General features: G+C 26.3%; 1 protein-coding gene across 1 annotated transcript; it reads right to left on the reverse strand.

Moving 5' to 3' along the window:
• Positions 1–554: 554 nt before the first annotated feature.
• Positions 555–18,663, reverse strand: LOC145828641 (glycine amidinotransferase, mitochondrial-like). Its single transcript, XM_082936396.1, has 9 exons — positions 18,643–18,663; positions 14,943–15,050; positions 13,288–13,483; positions 11,123–11,316; positions 10,408–10,545; positions 5,952–6,116; positions 5,102–5,165; positions 4,279–4,395; positions 555–664 (listed from the first exon to the last, which is right to left on the reverse strand). The coding sequence occupies exons 1-9, from the start codon at positions 18,661–18,663 to the stop codon at positions 555–557; spliced, it is 1,113 nt and encodes a 370-aa protein (XP_082792522.1).
• Between the last annotated feature and the right edge of the window lie 3,327 nt (positions 18,664–21,990).

A 21,990-nucleotide genomic window follows, 5' to 3' on the forward strand; every position in this document is an offset into this window, starting at 1 on the left:
AAATTACAAAAAATTTAACAGTTAATTCAAAGCTTACTTTTACTTAATGTTACAAAACTATGTAGTATGTTTAATTTTGTTTATCTAAAAGCTTAAAAAGCTAAATAGTAACACGACAAAAACAGCTATTCAATTTTAATGATCCATCTAAACATTAATATAAAAATAAAAACTTGAAAATAAAAGTATTGCAGAGCTTTTGTAAATAAATAAAAAAACAGTTATACTTGTACATATACTTACTTTTTTATTAAATATATTTCAAATAGAAACTGTATTAGAAGAGATTAGGTAGTTTCCGATAAAAATAAACTAGAGTTACAAAAGATTTCTCTTCGTGTTATTAAAAAGTCCTTAACAAAATATTAAGCTGTATTTTTTATTTGTTACTTGGTATTTAACAACTGTAGATCAAAAAAAATTATCATTTGAAAATTATCAAAAATTTTTTAAAAACTCAAACTATATTTGTTTTCAATAGTGCTAAAACAACAAATATGTAAAATAATAGCTTTACTCGGCTTTATCTCGAACTGGCAGAAAACATAGTGACGTCACAAGTAACTTTTGAGTTCACCACGCCTTCTAACGTCGGTCGTCCAGCAATGAAAACTTCCACCTAGCGACCATGCATGACTGATGTCGCACGTTATCGCTTTGATACCTGAAATTTTACTTCAATTTTAAATTCTATTTAAGTAGCTTTGGAGAACTGACCTTATCTGATGAAATCTTGGCTACAAGTATTGTTTTACTAAAAAAACTACAAAATTTTACTTTGATAGTGATAAAACAGCTGGTTGAAAACAACTTTTTTGAAGAGGGAACCGATTATAAACACGCTAGAAGAAAAACAAATTAAAACAGATAACCAACTTCAAACCTCTAAAATATAAAAGCGTAACTTACTTTGTTTTTTAATACAGATAATTAAAAAAAGTCTAAAATATTACTTAGCACAAATAATAAAAAAATACTAAACTTGATCACTATTCTTAAAATTTCAAGCACAGAAACTATAAACACGCGCAGCTACTATTGTTTTTTATTAAGTAGACCTTGAAAAGACATTCAAACTTCATATAAATTATCTTTCTTAAAGTACAACAACATTTAGTTGAGTTTGTAAAATCATAAACAAGTGTAGTGAACACTTGTAGAAACACGTGAAATAATTAGAAAAAAATATTTAATGATATTTTACTTTTAGCTAAATAATGATTGATGTTATTTATTTTATGAAAAGATATCAGATTATGTAAATTGATGCAAACATTTTTTTTTTATTTAACTTGAAAGAAAATATCATACCATAATTAAACCAAAAGTCTAAGAAAATGGAAAAAACAATAATATTTAAGTATAATTTAACCATACTTAAATTTCATCAAAAACATAAACAATACTCTTACGATTTTCAACACTAATTGACGTTCAACCAGAATATAAAACCAGTATGTAATTAAATTACAAACAAAAGTGTATACTTTATATATAATGTTTCTATAAATCGTTAGCCAAAAATTTTGCTCCTACCCTTTCCATAAAATATCCAACAAAATATTTCGTGCTCGTGCATGCCAAGCATGAAAGAGAAAAATAATGTATCACAATTGGAAAATGCTGGAGGAAAAAACAGAACAATCAAAACTGTGCAACTGCAAAGAAAAATGTAATGTAAAGTGGTCAACGGCAATTGTTTGTTAACAAATAAAATTTAGCGACAGTTGTGGTAGCGGAGAACTTTGAGCAGTGCAATGGGTTAAAGGGCTTAACAGTAAAAGGCAGAAGGCGAGGGGTAATGATTATTTTGATAATCAAAAGTTGAAATTTAAAGCCATTAATTCACAGTATATTTAGAATTTAAAAGACAGCAGCTTATATTTTAATAACATCAGGTAGATTTTATCCCAATGATAATCGTATTTAACTAAAAACACTCTTTATAACATTGAGTAAATGAAACGACAAAATTAAACAAAAATTTAGCGTTAACTAAAAAAAAAATTATAGTAATTCCAAGCATTTCTCTTAATATTATTTCTAATAATTTTCAACATTCAAGCTATTCTAGTGTATCTGCTTAAAACCAAAACAGAAAGACCTAGTAATCCTTACAAAATTTTATTTAAATTTGTTCTTTTTAGTTTACACTTTGATTTGTTAACAAACTGACTAAAAATTTTGATTACTTTTGAAGGCAAGTGAAACAATTGTTAACATAAGACATAGTGTATATATATTAGTAGTGTTTTTTATTTGGCTACTGTCAAAGTCCTTCTATGGAACTCAAATGTTTCACAGCTCAAAAAAAAAATATTTAAAATATAAAACCGCTAAATATTGATGTTTCTGACAATATTTCGCAGCCTTTTGCAGTAATTATCAAAGCAGAGTAAAGTTTATTTAGCGAAGAAATTTTTTACTAATACCCAAAATACGATTATAGCGTAAATTAAAAAAAATAGTTTAACTTGGTCTATCTCAAATATACTAATGTACAAGTAAAAAATTCTAAATTCAAAGTTAATCGCTTGCTAATAGAGATCCTAGCGAAGTAAGTTCAATGGAATAAATTACAATAATTTTTTGTAAACAAAATAAAAGTACTAGTATTTGTTTTTTGTGTTTTGTTTGTTTTTTACTTTAAGTTATTGATTTCTTTAAATAAATGTTTTGGTTGTGGAGGCAGGGTTAATATCTTTCATTTGTTTTCTTTAGCAAAAACCCTCTGCTTAATATTTTTATCTCAAACTTTTTCTAAGCTGCATAGCTTACATGTTATACTGTTTTTGGTTTAGTTTTAATTTAATCTCTCATTTTAGTCATTATTTTATGTTCATACTTTTTGAGCCCCAAAAGTAAAAATTAATAACTATGTGGTGTGTATTTGTTGTTAAAACTTGTTTTATGGTTTGGGTATCTATTTTGATACGTTGTGCTAGTCGAGCCTATGTATACTTTTGTTGTGTTGTCGGTTTTTATTATGTCTTTGTAGATTAGGTTGCATGATAAGCAGTTGTTACTCATTAGGCATTGTTCGTTTCTGCAGTTGCAGGTTTTTCTTGTTTTTTAATATTTGTATTGTATAAAAAAATTTTATTGTTAATTTTCTTTTGAAATTTTCCATGCAACTGTAGCATATTTTTAATGTATTTCTGTTTTAAATATTTTGTAATATGAGTGGGTTACGTCTAAGTATTGCTCAATTAGTTTAAAAATTTATTACTTTGTTTTGTGGCCAATGTTAGTCAAAAATGTGGGATAAAATCATTAAAAATTTTTTTTTTTGTTGATTTTGATATTTATTGTTTGTGTTTTTATTATTCCAGATTGATTTTGGGTTTACGGATTTGAGGGCTAACAAATAGTCTTGTTTTCTACGGTCATATGACCCTTCTTTACTGGATAGTTTGCTTAGTCTGAAGTCAATTGTTATAGGTAGTTGTTTAAAGATTTGGTTTCTTACATAAATTATCGGGTAAATGTACAATACAAACATATGCTTTATTTTATATTATTAATATTATATTATTATTTATTTAGATATTATTTTATATATCTTGAACAAATTAATAAGTAAACGAAATGCAATAAGACAATGATTCAAATTTTTTAATAGTATTCAGTTCAGCTAAATTGGTTGTAGTAAAATAGATGACTTGTGCAAAAGTTACTTCGTGCAAAACAGACCCGTCCCCAGTACAGATACCGTTTCTCGGTTTTGATTGTATTGTACTACGTAAAAAAGAAACACTATGCTCGTAAATGCGTCTTTTAAAACTTCTACTGAAAGACCATATGTACATATTACCTTTTTTGGCATGTTATTATAACGTTGTTACAAACAAAAGCAAATACACACTAACTATTTTCTACCACTACTATTTTTGGTTTATTTTTCTTACATATTCACGTTGCGTAAGTCTCGATAGATCAGTTGGGAAAGCGACAAGTTAAAAATAAACAGTAGGAATTAAAAAAACCAAATAAATAATAAATAAATAAAAAATACTAGTAAAGTATTGGGAAGTGGCTATTTTTGTTTAGACCTTTTAGTTTTTTTCTTAGTCTAATTTAAAGTATATAATCAAAATAGATTTGCATTAAAATTCGTACAAAAATTGAATAAAATACCTAATGTTTACCAAGAACAACTGTAAATACAGAATTTTAATTGTTAATTACTAAAATATATCTAACAAAATATTAAACTTTAATAAAAACTTGTTATTTCTTGTTATTTTAAATCTGAAAAGCTTAGTGCATATGTCTTACCAAGTTTATCAAACATTTTGATTGTTGAAGTTTCTGTTTTATTGCACATAACTCTCTTTTCATCAAGCATCAAAACATTCATACTCAGCCATTTCGAAGATAACCATAACGGATGATCTAGTTTGGTTTATCATTTAATCATGTAATTTGTTTAACATACTTAAATTTATATATAAAATATTGAGTATGACACTATGACCTTACACTAGAGCAGCGATTCTTAACCTGGGGTAAATTACCTTGTTTTAGGGGGTAAATTTTCTTTATTACAACTTATGTATATCAATGTTTTTTAATTGTTTTTTTAACTTATAAGTTAAAATCTAACTGTTATTTAAATAAACTCTTAAAATTTGATTATCTTTATTTTTATAAAGTTCAAAAAATCTAGTATTTTTCCTCAAATTAAACACTATTTTGTATATTGGGGTAAATTTTGTAATTACCTTCCAAAAAAGGGTAAATTTGGTAATAGTCTTCAAAAAAGGGGTAAAAGATTAAAAAAAGGTTAAGAACCACTGCACTAGAGCATCAAAGGCCCAATTTATAAAAAAATACTTAATTATAAACAATATGCATTAAATTTCAAGCTTATGTAACCATTAAAAGTTATAACTTTCCATCAAAAATAACTTTAATAAGCATATCTAGTAGGACAAGCTATACTAGTACAAAACCATAATTATACACTAGTTTATTAACAACACGTACTTTTTTAGCTACCGTACAATTAAATTAAGTATTATCTAAAATAATCAAAAAAATTGAGAAAATATAATTTGATTTTTAAATTTTAAATACTGCTTGTAATTCTATAATTTACCTGATGAAATCAAAGGTCTTGGTGCCTCAACTAATTTCCAACCAGCTTTTTCAAACATTTTCGTCTGTTATTTTTATCTTTGCAAAATATTTACTAAATAAAATAATTTCAATTAAAGACCACAACAATAAAAACTTGCTATTTTTAGGAATACTGTTTAAATAAAACAATAAAGATTAAATAAAAAAAGATTAGTTAAGATAAAACAGTATGAAGAAGAAAACTTAAAAACAAACTTTGCTTACTTATTGTTTTAGAAAACCTGTGCACATCGGAGTTACTATGCATTGAAATTTTTGAATATTTTTCGTTAACTTTAATTTAAACTAGTTAATAAAAAATTATATTATACAATTTATTTTAAATTGGAATGCTGATTTAAACTTAACTTTAAAAATTAAATAAACTTCAACTGCATGACTTAATATTAATTGGTAGGCTATAACTTTTTAATGCAACTTAGAAAAGACAACGTTTATAAAAAGTAGTTGGCACAGAGCTAAAACATTACAATACTTTATAGAGTACAAGTTTTTTATTTGAAACAGTAAAAAAAAACTTATACTACTCTTTATAAATTAATTTGGTATTGATTACTAAACTTCGTTTATCTTAAACACTTCTAGAACTAGAATTCAGGCATGAATTCTAAAATAATAACTACAAATTACAAAATAACTTAAAATTTGCACGTAGGAAAGAATAAAATAGTTATACCTTAATTAAATTCAAAAAATAAAAAAATCATAACTAGAAAACACTTAATTTTTCAAACCAATTACTGTTTTATCATTGAGTGATCATCGTTTTATAAGTCAAATTCATACATTTTGTAACTATTTAATACAACCTGGTAGCATTTTCTATCAGGGTTTACAATGGCTAGTCCTGGACCAATAATATTGAAGGTTGCGTCAATATGCATTGGGTTGGGATCTTTAAATTTAAGCTCGTGAACTTTGTACTTCGAACCTAAATGTCTACGCATCCACTCTATACCAAAGGAATTGGTTACCTAAGGTATTTAGTTTCGATGAGTTAAATAAATTTTGTTACTTACCAGTTTTGGAATACTTATATTAAAGTTCGAGTAATCAAACAAGTAAAGACATGCTTGTGAAGAGTGTAACGTATTCTATGTTATTCATTTCATATTGTTGTGTAAAACATAGTTTTTTAAATTCACATTTAAGAATACTAAACAGATAAGTAAAACTTAAATCGATAGTTTAAAATCATATAAAAAAATATATTATTTGAAATAATTGTATCTTGTAAACAATGCTGAACCTTTTAAATAAAATTAATTACAATATTATCCAAAAAACAACTAAGTTTCGTATTATTCAATGATGTTAAAATTTTGGTTAACAAATTAATAAAGTATTACGTCAAATAAACATTCTTTTTATATAAATTTCGATTCTAGTTTCAGAATAAATATATTTCTGAGAATCACTTAAAATTTTATACTTTAAGTGTGAGACAGTTGTAACTCGTTGTTTTTTGTCTAAAAATAGATATAACTTATATATTAAAAATAGACTACAGTTTTCTTGATACAAAAGTTTCCCAAGCCTAATGAATATATTAGTTCATCATTAAATTTTACTAAATAAGTAAAAATATGAATAATTGTTAATTAATTAATCTCTTTTTTGAAGTATTTGCATTTTAAGATCTTCATGGAACTTTGCCATTAGTTTAACATAGAGAAATGTAAGTTAGTTTTAAAGCAAATACTTAAAAAATTATATTATTATCAATACGTAGATTTTGGTAATTAATAATGAATATATAAAGGCTCTGCAAAAGAAGTTGTAGGTGCTAGTATTTAATAAAAAAGTCAACATTTATCTAACTGTTATCTTAGATAATTTCAGTTATTTATAACTTGGCTGTGCATACCTTTTACCTGATTAATGTTTATGACTGATGATGATGTAATTATCATAAAAAAAATTAGTATTGTGAGTTTTTGTTTGTAAAGTGATTGGTGGGGTCGGTCTTTTTATGGGTAGAATTGCTGCAATCAATTCTGCCCTTAATTTGATGTGATGTCATTAAAATTATGGGTAGTATTGAGATGTTTCTGCAATTAAGTAAAACTTTTGTACTTTTCATTTGTAATTAAACAACAAAAAAAAGTCTAGATCTCTTAACTTTAGTTAATGTTTATGCAATGTAAACAAAACTGGTTTGAAACAAAACATTGAAAATATTACACTAGTCAATTTTAAGTGTTAAAAATTTTCTTATAATTAAGTTTATGAATGCTTGTTTTTTTATTTAATTGCCTGATCACTTGAAAATTTAGTGCAGCACTTTTAGTTTTGTCATAAAAATTGAATAAATGAATAATATTTTTTCTGTTTTTATTTTTAATATTGCCTATTTTTATCTCTAACTATAAAAGTAAAAAGTAATATCATATTTTACATTATATTATACAGGAAAATATAGTTTTCACATTTTATATATTTCGTATTGTATGAAATACTTTGTACTTTTTTACAAGATATAAAATTTAAAAGAAGTAAAAGTGTCAGCAGCAAAATAGGAGACTAGATAACAGAATTGTCTTAACTTAATTTTTGTAAAATATAGAAAATAAACACATATGAAGTAAAGCAGTTGTTATGATGGTCTTTTTAGGTTAAAATATTTGTTATAATGCTCATTAAATGTTTTTTATGTAATAGTAAAATTTTTTTCAGGGTTGCTACTTTACCTGGAAACATTGAAAAACCTGGAGTTTGAAAATTTAGGCAAAAAAAAACCTGGAAAAACCTGTAATTTAAGAAATTTTGAAAAAACCTGGAAAAACATTGAATTTTAAACATAAAACCTGGGAAAACCTGGAATTTTTAACAATTTTAACATGTTCAGTATTAAAATCTAAATTTGACACAGATAATTTGTTATTAAAAAAATATTTAAATAGCTTTATAGCATTTTTTAAATGTTTTTATACTATTTAACATAGTTATCTTACCTTAAACTTAACTTTAAACAAAAATAGACCCAAAAATGTGTACTTTTGAAACCTGGAAGAAATTTGGTAAACCTTGAAAAAAACAAATCAACTATTAACAAAAAAATCAAACAATTGGTAAGTGTATTCAAGTTTTTTTTTTTCCTTATTAAACCTTAAATAAAAAACTACCCATAATCTTTTAATAAGTCTAGCCACAACTTTTATTAGTTTACAAAATATAATTTAAATAAATGTACATACAAATCAAACAAATAGTTTATTTGTATTTAAGTTGTTTTCTATTTTTTAGTTTATAAAATCTTATCTACAAAACTATCCATAATATTTATATAAGGCCTATACACTGTTTTATTTTTCATCTAATTGCAGCAACATCTAAATACTACCAATAAATTTAATGACATCACATCAAATTATGAGCAGATTTCATTGCAGCAATTCTACCCATAAAATAGTACCCATAAAAAGTCCTACCGTGATTGGTGAAACAGTTGTTTTACAAAAATAATTGTGTTTTATTTAGACGAGACTTTATGATTGTTTTGAATTTGTTGTTGATCTATTCATACTTACAATTTTCAATTTCTCCCTAACAATGACCACTTAAGAATTTTTATATAAACTTTTTATTTTCAACAAACACTTAGAGTTCTTGGTAAACAAGATTCTTAAAATCAAATAAAAGCACAATAACAATACAGCATTTTAGCAAACTTGGCTAAGTAACTATATTTCATCTTCAGTTTGAGTACTACGTCATAACAAATCGAAAATTTTGGTTTGTTTTATAAGTAACTATTAAACGCTTATTTTTTAATAAACTTCATTGTTATTAAGAAGGACTTAGTAACTATATAGCCGGTAGTGGAAACATTACTTGTTTTTATTTATAAAGACACCTAATATAATTCAAAACGATATGAAAAGTAAACTTACAGAGAAAATTATTGTAATTATAACATAAACATGCTGCTATTATCTATGTATAAACATGTTGCGATTATGACGTAGATAAAACGTAAGTTAAGTAAGACAAACAAGTTATCTTTCTTTAAAAGTGCAGTGTAAGTATAGTTATTTTTAGACGTTTTGTTTTAGTTATTCAAAAACACTGTAAACTTTGTGTGAAAATATAACTACAGGTTAGTCATTTTAAATGTAAACACGGTTGTTATCTTTTTTTCCTTTGTTTAAGGATGTTTTTGTCAAATTTTTCAATCTACAAGTACTTTATGCCAAAAAAATTGCACGTAATATTACTGTTTGGTTTTTGTTCTGCAGAACAATTCTTACTTTAAGTAAAGGTATGTGTTTTTATATTTAAACTAGTGATCTACTAGATCCGGCTGATTTTTAATTTTATAAAAAGATCTGAATTTGGTGTATCATTAAGTAATACTCATTTTTATAGAAACAAAAATTCTTAAAGTTTTAGATCAATATTTTAATACAAAAAACTTTTATGTTTATTGTAACTTGTTTATGTATACAAATTTGTATGACAAATATTTCAAAAGTTAGTTTTACTAAAATATTATTTGAAAACAAAATAATTAATAAATACCGAGCAAAGCTTTGTATCTAACAGTATCATCAAGTCATACTTATAATGCTATTAACATATAGGAGCTTTTGGTAATGTTATTTAGTACTTTTGTTTTTAAATCTTCAAGAAAGTATACGATAATTTTGTTATAATTTTTAATAAAACTTTTTGCAAAGGAATAGGCTTTATTAACGTAGGTAATAAATGTCAATAATTTTTTTTCCAACTTTGTGACTAGCGTTAATGAAAACGGTGGATTAAAGATTTTTTTTGCAAGTTTTATGTACGTTGTTTGTTTTTTGATATTCTAAATAAAATCTAGTAGCTGATTTAAGGACTATTTCTGTTTAAGACTAAGCTTTGAAACCATACAGTTTACATTGAGCTCTAATTTTTATAATGTTAAATAAAGTTTAGCTTGGAAAATTAAAAGCTAAAGTCAATTCAATTTTAGCTACACTGTCTCAAGTTTTCATACATAGATAACAGTGATAAAAAAGTTCTATTTTCTGCCCTAACCTAATTAAACTAAACGAACTTAGAAGTTTAAACTGACTAATTATAATATATTCACACTCGTTTTACCTAACTAAAATATTTGCAAACAAATAACAAAAACAAGGTACCAAAAATATGAGGCAGTAAAAATGATAAGGAAAAATAATGTAGTCCAAGAATAGCTTTTAAAGTAAAACATTAACAAAAATTGTTTGAAGTACACAAGTAGTGTTAGTTAACTTGAGTATATTTAAATTAACTCACTTGGCTCCTTTGGACAAAAATATCCTTCCCAGCCCTTATGAAGTCTGCAGCATCAAATACAGGTTCGAATTCAGTCGTGACAAATTTACTTTCAGCTGCTAATTGGTGTCTTTCTTGAACGGTTTTTATTGTGTAAGACTTTAAATAAAAATTTTGGTCTGCAATTTGCGTTTTTACATTGAAACAAAGTTAACACAAATCTGTATAGTTTGTTATAAAGAACCTAAATATCTAGGACAATTAGTAAATTTAAATGTTATTCAGATTAGGTTGGAGAAGTATGAACAAAAATGAAAAACATTAACTCTCGAATATCAAAAATTACTAATATTTTAATCGAACTGTGGTTATCTTCGTACTAATTTTTGTACTTTAAGCTTGCAGTTTTTATAACAAGCTTAAAAACAGATACCTTTTTGGCTGTATTACTTGTACTAAATTACAATCAACTATTCAAAAAATTGTTACTTATAAAACATTTATTACTAGTTTACTTAACCTATACATGATTTGTTACGTGTTTACAATTAAACTACGTCAGCTGGTAAATCAGTAAAACGACAGTCTAGATAACATAACTGAATTCATAATGACAAAAATGTTATTTAAATGTATTATTGCACAATAAATTTGAGCCTATAAAACCAGAACTTAAAAAAGTAGAAATTTCACAGACATTTTTAACGTAAAATGTGTTTTCAAATTTAAAATAAACCTGATCATACAATTCATCGCTCATTTGAGGTTTAGGAGCTGCAGTCCATTTAGCTCCAGATTTGAAATAATCTTTAAGCAAGGTTCTGTAAGCTCGAAACTCGAAATATCTGGACCTCCAAGCCATCGGGGCTTCTATTATCTCATCGCCAATTACTACCAGAATGTCACGAGGCATAGCTCCATATAAGCCACCTATTGCAATACTAAATAGTACAAAATCAGAAATATAATTAGGATAATTATAGTCTTAAAGTAAAATATTTTAGTTTTGAAGGCAGTCTTTAGACCACAAAAATTTACAAAGTCTTAATTACATTATAAAAGTATAGAAACTTGTTTGACCTAAATATTTTAATATTAGGAAAAAACTTAGTTAGTCTAAAAATAACAATAAGTATAAAAATCAACTTAGCAACATACTTTTAGAAACTAGTAAACTTGTAACTGTTTTATAACTTAGTTGTTATATGGCAAAGATTTAGGAATCGAAGCCGTATGTTTATAAAATCATTATGAATATCATTAAAAATTGCACATATAAACACTTATCACAACAAAAAAAAATCATTATTTAAACCAGACAATATTATAAAAATGCTTAGCTTTTGCTAACATGAAAAAACGCTTTTATGTTTTTTACTAAATTCAAGCTAATTGGTTTAATTAACTCTTCAATTAAGTCTTAATTTAAACACTTCATAATATTTTAATGACAATAAAATTATTGTTTAGAGTTAAAACATCAGTGTAGATCTAAAATTTTTGTCACTAGGTTAATATACTTACTCACAAGTTTTATTCGTAACTTAAAAACTATCTCCTTTTTTGTTAATCAGTGCAATAAGCGAGCAAAACTATTTAACTTTTAACTAAAACAATATAAAACGACGAATGTATGCACAACTAATGCTGTTTTAACATCAAATAAATGGTTTTCGTATGATTTTTCCTCAGTTTTTAAAACTGCTATCATAGAAAATATATCTATGTTTATCTTGATAATGCAATAATATTTATTTTACAATATTAACATACAACAAGCACTAGAAACCGCACCGCACAACCAACAACAACCAAGACAGTATACAAATGGTGTTGTACTTTCTAGTACTAAGCAGATAGATATAGTTGCACTGCTTTCAGCCTCAACAAGCAGGCTTAAGTAACTTAGCACGGTGGTGCAATCTACTGCTTACTTTATTATAGCAAAAACACTTCAGCTTTGCAGAAGATAACTAAACCATTGATACTACTTAACTAAGCAGACAATAGTAAACTAAAATTAAAAAATAACATTTAAAATATTTTAAAAATTGCGCTGTGAAGAATTAATTGGCGTCAAAATTTTAATTGTACCAACAAACAAATGCTTTATTGCTAAGGTACTTAAACCCGCTCGTTTAAACAGTATACAGTAGTTATTCGCATATATTCATATCTAATGAATTCTAACAAAGACGACACAGGTCGAAGATTGTCTGTACATTTTATACTGTTTTTATACAGTATTACATTGATACTGTTGTTGATGGTCATGTGGTGCAGTCTAATGCTTATTCTATAGTTTTAAAAATATAAACAGACCAATAAAAAAATTCATAAATATCAAAAGTCTTAACATAAATTCATTCTTTAGATTGGAATTTACATCTATAACTATTAATATTTCCAAAATAGTAATAACAGATTATACAGTATCCTTATTTTATTACACTGACATATGTTTCTGTGTGTTAACGGAATAACACACTTCAACTGAGCTCTGTAAAAAAATAAATACTGTAAGGAAAGAATAGGAGCTAAAGTAGGTGTATACATGTGTTCATTAAAATAAAAATAATTGCTATAGATTTTTAGAGGTTAATCGTTAATAATATATAAAATACTTAATGTTAAATCAGACTGTTATAAGACTGCATAATATTTGTATTTATTAAGTCTAAATTAAATAAAGTAAACAAATTTATTTTTTTTACAGAGCTCAGCTGAAGTGTGTTAATACGTTAACACAAAGAAACATATGTCAGTGTAATAAAAGAAGGATACTGTATAATTTGTTATTATTATATATTCCAGTGAACTTGTTTCAATAGAATCTTTTGTTAACAAACACTTAAATTTATATTTTGAATAGTTATTTTCAAAATATTAAATATTTTTTACCTCTTACACTAAAATCAGGTGTTTGATATGGTTTTTTCCAGTCAATTTTATCAGGCCGTTTCACAGTTATTCCTTCATGTTTCAAAATGTTGCAAAATTCTTCAATTTCATTAACAGCTTTTTTTAAATGCCCTTCTGGAAAATATGATCCTCCATTTTTTAAAAAGAATGGCCACATTGATTCGTCGCAGTTTGCCTACAAAACAAAATCACAATTTCAAATATATCAAAATTAAAAAACAACTTTGAGTTTTCAATGCTTCATTATCTAAACCGGGGCTTGTCACTCTTTTATAACTACTAATTTTCCTATAAAAAGTTGCTTGCTGTCCCACTGAACAGAAAATAGTTTTTCGTGGGTTATATTTACAATATATATAGTAATTAATTAAAAAGTACTATGAAAACCCAATAAAAAGATAAGATATAAACTAATAAGCACCAGTAGTTACTAGTAATGAAACTAAGAGACTAATACCACTATTTTTAAAACTTTATTGTATTTACTGCTTCACAGCCCAGTTTTTCAACTTCTAATTTAAACTACAGTTATATAACCTTTATACATGGAACATAAGTATCAGTAAACCTAAGACTTAGAACAAAACCAAATTAAAACGTTATTAGTAAAAAATATTTTATATAAGGCAGATAACAGTTTAATTTTTGTAGGAAAGTTAAAGCAATATATTTTGCTAGACTTTTTTAGCTTTCACGTTTCCTTGTAAAATATTTTAAATACAAAAATAAAGCTGCAACTTTATACGATATTATACATCAACTACTGCATACCGTCTGTTATCTAAAATAAAGTAGAGTTTTACTGCAATTCTATCGAAAGCTATATACTTAAAAGTTTTTGAAAAACTTTTGAGAGCGATTTAAAAACTTAACTTACTAATTAAAAATATAAATATTACTTTAAGTAAGGTAAGTTAATTGACACTTTATAAAATGGTTTACAGCTTTAAAGAACATTGAAAAAGCTTTATAATTATGATGTTATGCCTTAAGTAGATGCAATTTAGTTTGCTACTGTTGTATAGTAGTATTAAATATTTAATAGTACTTAATAATAGCTAAGCTCTTTTTGTAGAGCAAAAATGTTTAAATATTTTGATTTAAAAGTTTTTTTAAACAAATTTTGTGTCTATTTTATTTTGAATAACTTAGTTTCTAACTTTTTCTAATCATTTTTAAGAAAAATAGAATTTTCCTGGTCTATTCCTGGCTTTTCTTAATGAGTATCAATCATGTACTTTAACTTAAGACTTTTAATAATTCTAAACTACTTACTTTGAAAAAATTTTAAACGATTAAACAAGTCAAAAGTTAAATCAAACCTTCTACTTAACTTTCAAAAAATAAATATTTTTGCAGTAATTTTTAACTCTATTTCATCAATATTTTCTTTATGCATAAAATTTAAAAGTATTAGATTATTATGAATTTACAAGCAAGTGATATTGGTATAAAACTAGTTCATTTTAACACATTATGGTATTTTTATCTAAAAATTGATAAAATAACATGAACTAAGGTTAAATTGAGTATAATGAAGCTTAAAATAAACAGTAAAATTTAAAAAATAAAACTAAAACACTTTCAAAAACTGCTCATAGTGTTAGATACTTACAAAACTCAATAAAATTTACTTTAACTTCAGAAGTAAACTGAGGTACACAAGCATTTTCTGCTCTGCCAACTATAACTTCTTCTAAAGGATCCCATTCATTATGACAACATACTTTTGACGCTGTTGCCTGTTAAAAGCATAAAAATAATTACCATCTGCTTTGAATTTAACAACAAATAACTAGATTCACAAAAAAAAACTTACTTATTTATATACTTCTACTTTTTTTACATATGTATTTTATCATTTAATAATATATGCAAGTAAAACAAATTTGCTTTCATGAAAATGTGTATATAATAAACTCCAGCAAGTACACACTCAAATGACACGTAGCCTAAAATATTTTTGTAAAGCTAAAGCAAGTATACTACTTGATCACTTTTTATTTACCTTAATTTAGTATAAATTATAAATACTCTGCTATAAAATTTAATTTAACTTATCTAAAATTTCCTTAACTTTTATGATATTTATGGTCTTTAGATTTCTTTCTAATTTATCTAAAAAATTATAAAAGGTGTCATTATTAATTAAACTTAATTTTATAAATGTATTTAAACAAACAAATGTTGGAAACAAACTATTTCAATGCAGAATTATTTCCAGATCAGCAAATTAACTATAAATTTATTTAAAAATTGATCATAATGCATTTTAGTTTTAATTTCTTGTACAACTCTTAAAAAAACAACTCAGTATATTTATTTAAATTTTCTGATTGATATAACCAAATTAAACTATTTTATAGCAAGTACCACCTTTAAATTTAAAAATATACTTGAACTATTACTTGTGCATTGTTAGCTGCAATACTTGAAACTGGTCTTCTTTGACTATTTAGTAATCTCTTGATAGTCTAAAAAATCAAGCTTTTTGTAGTAATAGAAAAAAAACTAAATACTAAACATTTTGTTCTTATAGATAGCAGTTTTTTAATAAATATTTTATAACTAGACAAAATAACCTAAAAAAAAGTATCAACAAAAACAGCAGCGAAAGTCTGTAGAGCAGAAGCCTGGTCTTTTGTATGTCGTGAGACAAGCTCAAGTTTAACAAAACTTGATCACACCAATTTGATCATCAGACTACAAGCCTTTGGTAGACTGAGACCGGTTTCATCCTTATTAGTATTTTCAAATTAATAAAATAAAAATTGTTTAAAAACCCACTTTGTAGAGCTTAAAAAAATATTTTTAGAAAAAAAAAGTTGTTATGGCACACTCAGCAGTTGAAATTTAAACAATCAAAAACTACTAGCTAATATTTTTAATATAAAAGAAAGAATTTTCAACCATGATTCAAAAATGATTATTAACTTTATCCAAAACTCAAGAGATTTTTGACAAAGTTAAAACTCCATATGAAAATGTCTTAAAAAATAGTGATTTTAAAACCCCATTGTTGTATTTCAAGGACACAAGTGTAGCAGATAAAAAAAAAAAAGTTAAGAAAGAAGAAAGTATTCTATTTTAACCCGCCCAACAGCAATTCTATAATAAACAAACATAGAAAAGGAGTTCCTTAAACTGGTAATTAAGCACTTTCTAAAATCAGGGTTCTTTGGAGCTATATTTAATAGAAATAATATGAAAATCTCACATACTGTATGCCTAATCTGGAGAAAGAAAGATCAAAATTTAATCACTAACTTCTTCGAAATTCCCATTAAATAACGGACGATTATAACCAATCCTGCAATTGCAGACCAAAAAATAACTGTCCAGTTGATGGAAATTTCCTCACCAAAGGAGTGACTTACAAGGCTAATGTTGAATATAGAAATAAAGAATTGATATATATATATATTGGGTCTACAGGGAGAGAGTTCAAGAAAAGATTCTAAGAACATATGCAATCATTTAGATTAAATCAAAGAAAGAAAACACAAGGTAAAGTAGATTTATCCACAAAATCAAAGGTTACAATGCAAATTAAGAAAATCCACAAGATGAGAAATTCTTCACTCCACAGACCTAAATAAATCTGGTAAAATGTCCACTCTCTGCAATCTAGAGAGAATTGAAATTGTATTTGTAGAAAGTAAAAATCTTTTAAATCTGAGATCTGAACTGGTAGGAGACTGCAGACTTTTCACAAAGCATTACTTAAAGTCTAAATTGTCAAGCTATATTGTTAATCTTAAATTTTTGAATTTGCCTCACTATGTTTTTATAGTAAGTGTGTAATTTGTTTCACACTTTTAGTTTGTTGTACTCTATCTTTAGTTGTCCTTTTTTATACGTGGATGAAAATAACTTATTAGCTATTTATTTCAAAGTTCAATTACTAAACTCAATTTTTTCTCTTTAATTTTACTTAAAAGTACGTAGTTGACTAACTACTATTCTAATACTATACATATCAATTATCCATTGTCACATAATATTTATTTACTTTTTATGATTATTGCAAAAGCATGAAACAACTGTTAAGTAATAAACTCTATAAAACTTTTGATTTAACCACAACTTAAGTCTCATATATTTTTAAAACCAGTGTCTTAGCCTTTCAAAAATAAACTACTAAATATCAGGGACAATAAAAGCTGTACTTGATTACTGTGCAAAGCAGAATAGAAAATAATTACTTGAGACTGTATTTAAAAAATATATAGTATTAACAATTTGGGTATTTTACATTGTTTTGACTCCTTTTTTTGTCATCATCATATTGCCTTTGTTAAGTACTATAATTACTAAAAAGAGATATAATGAATTTAAGGAAATTAAACATTGCAGTGTGTTTTAAAAATTGTTAAATAAGTTATTGCTGATAAAGTTAAATTAAATTTGGTAGAAAACTTTTAATTATAAGTTGATAGTATAAGTTGATACTTGAAAGGGAATAAGATGGTCTCTCTTGATTTTTACAAGTTGAAGTAATTGTAGAGTTTTATCTTAGCTATCAGACACTTTTGAAAACTTAAAAAAATTAAAAGTAACTTTTAAGATAGAAGCAATCAAAGTTGGCGAGCTCAATAAGTTCCTAATAGAAGGCACAAACCAAAAACGTGAAAAAAGACTACTTCATAAAAAATCAATTTTCTCCTTCATTTCTCAACCAATCTTCTTCAAATTTTCATAGTAATTCCATTAATAATGTTTAAATATTTCTAATGCAGGAAGTCTTTTAGTTTAGTAAAATTTTTTTTTTTTTCTATCTATTTTTTTTTTAATATTGAAAGTTTTCTAAACCATAAGAATGTTTCTTGAAAATTTAAGGTCTTTAGCTCAAAAATTAAGAAGATACATTTTTAGTGAATTTTTTAATTTCAAGATAAAATTGGACTGTCTATAGCTTGTATAGAAATTTTTTTTACAAAAATGTATTTATCTCAAATGTTAATCTAAATTTTCATAATACATGCAAGCTGACTTATAGTTTATACTCATCAGCTTTTATATTAGAACCAATTTTAGTTTTGTAAAAAAAAAAACATAGTTAACCTCCCTATGCCGCTAAGTTAATCAAAGTTTACAGTTTACATCATAAAAATTATTTAGGTTAGATCTAAATTCAACTTATATTTTGTTGGAAATATTTTGTACATTTTTCAATTTTCATAGAGAATTTAAAAACATAAATTTTAACTTTGTTTTAACTACTAACAATGTTGATTGAAACCTATGAGTGAATATAAACTGTACAAAAAACAAAAGAAAGTTTATAAAATAACTAATATGTCAAAAAGCTAAAGTAACTAAGAATCAATTTACCTGAAACCTTAAAGTTTTCATTGTATCAGTATGCAAGGCTTTTTATTCTGATATAAAACGACTTAAGATAGTATTATTCTGCAATTTAATTTAGCTGTTAGAAGAATTTAATTTTTTCTATAAATATAATTACTAATACACATTAATGCTAGGTGCTTATTGAAGGTGTTGGTTTACATGACTGTAAAAATGTGTAAGATTTACTACTATAAAAATAGGTTTTACTATTTAATTAAAATTTATATGAAACTCAAAATTAGATTTAGAAAAACTTGAGATAACGAATAAAAATTAATTTTGAGACCAAGTACTTGTAATTAAAAAAAAATCAAAATTGCACATGTAATTAATTTTTGTTTATTTAAACTGTTTTTGTTTATTTCGTTACTATTGGGGCCATTTTGTAACTTTAGCGGGAAGCACCTAATATAATTAGCAAATTAAAACTATCATATCAGGGACAAAAACTTTAAGTATAACTGTTATTGTAGGAACCTTAATTCCAAACCGCGATTAATTCCCATCTGCGCACAATTCCCACTTGATTAAATCTGAGAACCACTTACCCACCAAAATAAGGGTTAGAGGTTACAGTGATAGTAAAAAATAAATAAATAATGAAGAAAAATAAGCAAAACACAACAAAAATAAATAAAGAATTTTAGGAAAAAAATGGATGGGAGTTGTAAGTATACCGACTTTAAGAAAATTTAAATCAAAACAATCAAAGTTGATCCTCAACTAAGCACAAAGTAAAGTGATACACTTAAATGTATAGTAAATTAATATTAGAAGAAGAACTATTCAAAACTGGTAAGTAACATTTTAGTCGATCTTACTTTGTTTTGCTAAGAAATGTAGTAGTGCAAAATGCAACATCATTTCATTCGCAAACAAACGAAGTTGTACTGAAGATAACAACTCTGTTAAAATTGCAAATATTGCGCTATATCATGTAATATTACAAGTCAAAACAACCTTAAAAGCATCAAAACTTTTAAAACGTTATTTCGGTGATATTACTTTTTTACCCAAACAAGAACAGCCACAGATAATGTCAAAGATAAAATTTGTGCTTGAAAACTATGACTTAAAACTTATCTTTAAAGAAATTTCTAAAGTAACATCAAGGACTTATAGTTTTTGGATGTCTATCAAATCATAGACGGAAATGAAAAAAGTGGGTTCTTAGAAATTACGTTAAACTTACCACTAACAATACGGTTTACATCATTGGAAGATCTTATCATCCTCGCTTAATTTACAAAACTATTGTATTTAACGAGTCTTTAAGGTTTAGAAGGTTGTGTGAGCGTAATTGTAAAATTATTAAAGTCATACTTTTGCAAGGATTATACATATAGTTTATTGAGCGACAAAAATAGCGCTAAACATATTTTATCCTTGGACCTGGTACACAAAGAACTTTTAAATAATCGAGTTGCACACAACTTGGACATCTATTAACGTCTTGTCCAGGATTAAGTTGTAGAGATGCTGAAAAAAAAACAGCAAAGTAGAAAGATCGGTTCAGACCACCAAACAAAAGATTTTTCAAACGAATGAAGGAAAGTAACAAAGTTTTAACCTTTTGGACCACAATCTTTCAAAACTTGCTAAGATTAACAGAGAGAGAGAAACAACTGAATTCAATTGTAATGTTTACATACAAACGTCCACTGGGCACTGACTGTTGCAACATTACTAATTAGTTACAAAATGTTTACTCATTAAGTTAACGTTAGGAGAAGGAAGTTAATACCCTTGTAGAAAATGTTTGTTATGCAACCGAGGCGGAGAAGATGAAATGTTCAAAAATAATTACAAAACTCTTATTACAAAAACCAAATTTTCAGAGTAGCAGAGGTTGAAACTCGTCGAAACTTGGCCGGCGCTGAACCCACCGCGATAAAATACGCTTTGTGTATTACGACCTGGTGGTCGATAATGACGACACGGAGGTGCTCGTCTTCATCGTAGTTGCTTTAGACCACAAAAAATTTTTTTGAGCATATTCATCACCGGAAAGGGAGATGATGGCAGCTTCGGTGGTGCCCAACGATGAATCAGCGAAATTGGCTTACTGGACCAGCAACTACTGGAGAGCGAATTTAAAGAGTGGCAGGTACAAGGTTGTGGTGACGCTTGAGCCGCTTCGGAAGTCGTGCATGGAGCATTTTAATTTTTTTTATCGTCAACTTTCGTTTAAGCAGCAACCAATGTTGAACAATTAACTCTGATATTTTCGTTTTTATTACTTTTACATTTATTTTTCTCTTCTATTTCTGTTCATTACTGTTCAATTTGTCAATAGTCTGGTTCGCTACTTTAATCTGATCGGGTAGGTTTCGACTTTTTAGTGTTTTAGACTTGTCTTATTTTTTTACCTTTTCGCTTGCTTTTGCCGTAGAATATATAGGCGAGTAAAATTACTACAGCAAAGAAAAGCTAAGCAATTGCGAAACTCATTCCGATCAAGACTGAGCTTGTGGACAGGTTTTGAGGAGTTAGTTCAGGAGTTTTGAAATCAGTACCGAGTTTGGTGGTGAACTTTTTGTGTCATCCTTGCTGAATTCAACACCTGGTTTTGAAGTAGAAAATTCTCTGTTTTAAAGTCTGTTTTAAACAAACTTTGTGTTGTTAATAAAGTTGTTGTTGACTTTGTTTCTGATTTAAAAGTAGTCGAAACTTTTGTTGAAACATTATCATTAGGTGTTGTTGGTTGCGATGTTTCAGGAAAAGTAGTTTTCATCGCTGTATCAATTGAAGTAGAGACTTTTTTCGGTCTAGCTGGTTTGAGAATTCTACTTTTCATCATTTGACCATACACCATTTTCTCCTTCAAATCTCAGCCCATTTATAAAGAAGGTGGATTCATTTATTGCAAGTGCACTTAAGGCCTGGATTGAAACTTTTTCAAGACTTCTGTCATCAGGTTTACCGTTTTTGATGTTAATATGAGCAAGTTCAGAGTTATGATACTCACATACAGGTATTGCTTCTTCATAATAAAAAAATTACCACACTTTACGTACTGATAGCCGTTTTCACTTTTTCTTGAGCAGCTCATTTTAATTTAAGTAAACAACTGATATTTAAGATCTACTTAACTTATATTTCTACATAAATTATTACATAAAATATTCATAAACATTTTTAGCACTAAAAAAGTCACCAAATTGTATAAAAAGTTTTGACTTAAACTATTATATATAAATTATCCTTTAGTGTATTTCAACTTTCATTTTGATTAAAAAATCAGAACTTTGTTTGTTTAAAGCAGTGGACTTTACCATTAGCACCCGTATACGAAAGTGTGCACGAAGCTTATTTTGGGTTGCACAAAAT

The sequence above is a fragment of the Thalia democratica genome, chromosome 2 (genome assembly GCF_965202585.1).
Source record: "Thalia democratica chromosome 2, ktThaDemo2.hap1.1, whole genome shotgun sequence".
Classification (NCBI taxonomy): domain Eukaryota; kingdom Metazoa; phylum Chordata; class Thaliacea; order Salpida; family Salpidae; genus Thalia; species Thalia democratica.

Bases quoted from the DNA above. Each gene is read 5' to 3' on its own strand.
- LOC145828641 (XM_082936396.1), bottom strand. From the start codon at position 18,663: ATGAAAACTTTAAGGTTTCAG. The intron at 4,396-5,101 runs GTAAATTATAGA...AAACCAAACTAG, and splicing joins AAGACCTTTGATTTCATCAG to ATCATCCGTTATGGTTATCT. The intron at 665-4,278 runs GTAAGACATATG...GTAAAATTTCAG, and splicing joins CAAAATGTTTGATAAACTTG to GTATCAAAGCGATAACGTGC.